The sequence below is a fragment of the Arabidopsis lyrata genome (assembly GCF_000004255.2).
Source record: "Arabidopsis lyrata subsp. lyrata unplaced genomic scaffold ARALYscaffold_2, whole genome shotgun sequence".
NCBI classification, from domain to species: Eukaryota; Viridiplantae; Streptophyta; class Magnoliopsida; order Brassicales; family Brassicaceae; genus Arabidopsis; species Arabidopsis lyrata.
Window position 1 is genome coordinate 1,391,203 of NW_003302554.1, and position 4,577 is coordinate 1,395,779.

General features: G+C 37.6%; 1 protein-coding gene across 6 annotated transcripts in view; it reads right to left on the reverse strand.

Moving 5' to 3' along the window:
• LOC110224295 (pentatricopeptide repeat-containing protein At1g62910-like) overlaps positions 1–4,577 on the reverse strand; it is an 11,623-nt gene that overhangs the window by 5,397 nt on the left and 1,649 nt on the right. For 2 of the 6 annotated variants that reach the window (XR_002328972.1, XM_021010328.1), the window contains exon 1: positions 1,807–3,391. Coding sequence is in view for 4 of the 6 variants with exons in the window: in XM_021010328.1 (XP_020865987.1) it covers positions 1,807–3,343 (1,537 nt within the window). In the remaining 2 variants the exon portion in view is untranslated. Of the gene's footprint in view, positions 1–937; positions 1,317–1,457; positions 3,392–4,577 lie in introns of those variants that run through there. The other 4 variants (XM_021010330.1, XM_021010329.1, XR_002328973.1 and 1 more) reach the window with 4 other exon arrangements.

The window sequence follows — 4,577 nt, forward strand, 5'->3', positions numbered from 1 at the left end:
CGACAGTACCCGTTGAGAAGAGAAGAAAGCGTGACAACATCGGGCTCATAACCAAGTTTCATCATCTTGCCAAGAACAGCTAAAGCAAGAGAGATTTGAGAGCGTCGGCAAAAGCAGTTAATCAAAATATTGTATGAATAGAGATCATATGAAATCCCCAGATTTTGCATCTGCTCGCCGAGAGAGATGACAACATCGAACTTCTTCATCTTAGCAATAGCACTCAACAGTTTACTGAACTCAATAATCGAAGGAAAGGGACGAGACTTGACCATTTCATTGAACAGAGCAACAACATCATCTAGCTTCAAATCGAGTAACGCATTTCTACTCAATTTCTGTCTGTAATCATAACTACTCTTACCAGAGAGAGCTCGTCTCCAGCAACAGACACATTTCTCGAAATGACTCCGACGAAGAAATCTCTTCGCTATCATCGATTCTATCGCAAACCTCATTTTTCTCGAATGGCTTCTCAGGTGATTTAGGTTTCTTCTCAATCACGAACATAAGTGGTCTAGTTAACCTGAAACCGGTTTAGTTAATTGGGTAATTGAGTCTTGCCGGTTTGCGTATTCTTTTCTTCTTTTTTTCTTTTTTTTTTTTTTTTTTTTTTTTTTTCTTTTTTGGTTTGTTGTCTGATTACTTCATTACCTCATTTTTTCTTTATTTATTTCAAAGATCCTTTTGTCAATTTTACTCATTTTCAATGTAACAATTCAGAATTTTTATTTTCTCATATTTTCAAATTTTGAAGAGAGGAAAATTTTCTTACCGCAAGCCAAACTTTTACAAAATTGTGGGTAATATATTAATGTTGACTTAAAAATGAATTCAAGTCAAATGTTGAAGGTTTTCTTTTATCCTTTAAGAAGCTCTTTTCCTCAAAACATCTGAAAATTTTATGAAAAACAAATAATTTCCTTGATCATTTCGATTAAAAGATAGATCCCATTCCACTGAATAAACAATCAAAACAAACGATTTAAGTGTAAGTTCCAAGATACCACCACTGTGAGTCTGTGATGATGATCCCTTGACGAGTAAGTTTGATTGCATCACACAAGTGTTAAGTGCTTACAAACAGAGTCTCATCTTTCACATTTTGTATTTACATATAAAGAAATTGTTGTGGTACGTACATAAGTTTGGTCGTGAGCATTGACAAGAGTAAATCTTCTAAAGCAGTGGTCAATTCTGTCTCTACTCTGACCTTGCCTTCCCTGCGAGTTCTAGTGGGCAATAAATTGTTCATGCTTGCCCTTCGGTTCACTCAGTTCATGAGTTAACCATTCATTCCCCTCGAAGCAAAGCACCTGAAACCATAGAGTATTCAATAACACGACAAATTTTGAAAATCACCACAACTGCAATTTACATAACTTTATCACTTCAGATGCCAAAAGTCTCAAAATTTAATCAGATCCGAACCAAATGATCACATTCTGCAAACTTACCCCATGTTCTCTCATTCGGAGAAATCCTTTACAATCTCAAACTATTTTAAGATCCACATTTACAAAAAGCTTTTGTCCAATTTCCCATCATGTAACATATCAGTGGCCAAGCCAATGGATGAAGCTTCTCCAGCAAACTCGCAACTCTTCATTTCTTTAATGAGTTCAGCTGATGCGGCTTTGTCACCATCTCTAAGACATGCCCTGATCAGTGTATTATATGTACCGCTATCTGGAGGAGGCCCATCTTGTTTCATTTTTTTTAGCAAGGCATAAGCTTCCTGGTTTAAACCGTTCCTACACAAGCCTGAGATCACTGTGTTGTAGGTTATAACATCAGGCTTCACTCCTTTAAGGCTGAGGCTACAAAATAGACCCCAATCATCTTCCACCTTCCCATCCTTGCACATCCCTTCAATCATAATATTATATGTGAATATATCAAGTTCCATTTCACTCTTCTGCAAATACTCGAATACCACCAATGCTTTCTCTAGCCTCCCGTTATTACAGAGCCCATCTAACAAAATGTTATAAGCCCAAAGATCAGGAGAGACACCAAAAGATTCCATTTGACTAAAAGTTTCTTGAGCCATATCACAATCTCCAGCTTGAAATAACCCTTGGATAAGAGTGTTGTAAGTGACTATGTCTCCAACCAATCCTCTTTGAGACATCTCCCGGAAGAGTTTTAGACCTTCGTCTACTCTGTTAGCCTTACAAAAACCATTTATAAGTGTATTAAAAGTTACTACGTTTGGGAAACAGTCCTTCCGAATCATCAACTCAAACATCTGCTTGGCCTCCTCTAAGCGATCATGCATGGAAAGTCCGTTAATCAGTGAATTGTGAGTGAAAATATCAGGATCTATAGACCTTCCGATCATCTCCTCGTACAATTTCTCAGCCTCTATAAGCTTCCCCTTCTTCACAAACGCATCGATCAGTGCGTTGAAAGTTACTACATTTGGGTTGACTTTCCTCTCAATCATATCACTACGTAGTCGAGAGGCATCACTCCATCTTCCGTAATTACAAAGACAACTAATAAGGGAGTTGTAGGTAACAACGTTTGGTCTAATGCCTTTGTTCTCCAATTCATTGAATAGGTCAACAGCATCATCGACATGTCTGTATTTGCAGAGACCATCGATAATTGTGTTGTAGATTACAACATTTGCCTTTAATTTCCCAGCTTCAATCTTCTTGAGCAGATTAAAAGCCAAGTCAATATCACCTCTCTTACATAATCCATTTACAACCACAGCATAAGTAACTAAGCTTGGTTGACAACCTTTTACAACCATTTGACCAACTAAAGCCACCGCTTCTGAAACTTTATTGTGGAGTAAAAGACCATGAATCAAAGTTGTAAATGTGACGGTATTAGGTTGATACCCCAGTACGACCATTTGATCAACCAAAGCTACAGCCTCGGATATCCTCTTACCGTGACAGAAACCATTGAGCAGCGAAGAAAGCGTAACAATGCTGGGCTCATAGCCTAGTTTCATCATCTTCCCAAGAACAGCTAAAGCAAGAGAGATTTGAGAGCGTCGGCAAAAACAGTTAATCAAAATATTGTATGTGTAAAGATTATGTGCAATTCCTAACATTTGCATCTGTTCGGCCAGAGAGATTACGACATTAAACTTGTTCATCTTAGCAATGGCACTCAACAATTTACTGAACTCAACAATGGAAGGTAAAGGACGAGACTTGACCATGTCACCGAACAAATCAACTGCATCATCTAACTTCATATCATAACTGTGACCAGAAAAAGATCGTCTCCAGCAACGGAAACCGCAAAGAGGAGGATTACCTTTCATCAAATTATGTCGATGGAGAAATCTCCTGCACGTAATCGCAACAGATCTCATCATCCTCTTGATTGCTTCGAAAATGGCTTCCCAGGATTCTCTAGGGAGTGAGTGAAGAGATCAATTAGCAAAATCCAATAAACCCTATAATTGATAACAGTCGGTCGGTTTAGTGTCGATTCGGTTACAGCTGGTTTTCTTAAACCGGTCATTGCTCTTTTTTCGTTTTAGTCGTCTCTAAGCCGAATTTTTCATTTGATAATTAAGTCTCTGAATTGGATTTTATCAACATTGAGTCTGAGTTTGTAACTAATAATAACTTTTTTCTTTTGAACTTTATTTAGCAACAGTCATATTCTGCGAAATTTCCAATTGAACCACTCCGGTCTAAATAAACCGGACAATGGATGAAGAAGTCCTTGGTTAGTAGTGACTAGTGACTTTTAGTGTCACCATTAGGCATAAAATGCAGCGTTTTAATTACCACAACCTCATATTTCAAGCTAAGAAATTATCTCTCCCCTCTTGTAAAGTAACTACAAGGTTGCTCCATTCGTAAGTTTCATACATTGAAGTCATTTCTTGCTGAGTAAATCATTAGATTTCGCACCATCATGTTTGCCGAAGCCTTTACAGATTCCTCGGATTCCATGTACTGTACCATTAACCTACAGATGGAACAAAGGAAAAAAAAATACACTAATTCAACAAAAACTCTACAGAAAACACAACTGAGAAAGAAAAAAACAAACCAAGTTATTTTATATGAACCCAAAGGAACTAGAAATCTGTCTGAACAATCTCATTCAAATTAAGAATTACAAAAATACGTTCCGTTAACAACAACCAAATCAACTCTGAGATCTTCTTGAAAGGAAGATCTTCTTCTGATACTCACCATTGATTGATGTTGTGTTAAAATACGCAAAACAGCAACCAAATATTCACACATGTAACATAAGGACTGTGTTGTTTTAAGAAAGCATGTCCAAAAAGCTTTTGTCCAATCTCCCATCATACAACATATTAGTCACCAAACTTATTGTTGAAGCATCTCCTGAAAACCCACAAGTCCTCATTTCTTTGATGAGTTCTGCCGATGCCGCTTTGTCACCATCTCTAAGGCGCGCCCTGATCAGCGTATTATACGTACCGCTATCTGGAAGAGGCCCTTCTTCTTTCATTTTTCTGAACAGGTCATCAGCTTTCTCCTTTAATCTTTTCTTACACAAGCCTGAGATCATTGTATTGTAGGTTACAACATCAGGCTTCACTCTTTAAGGCTGAGGCTACAAAA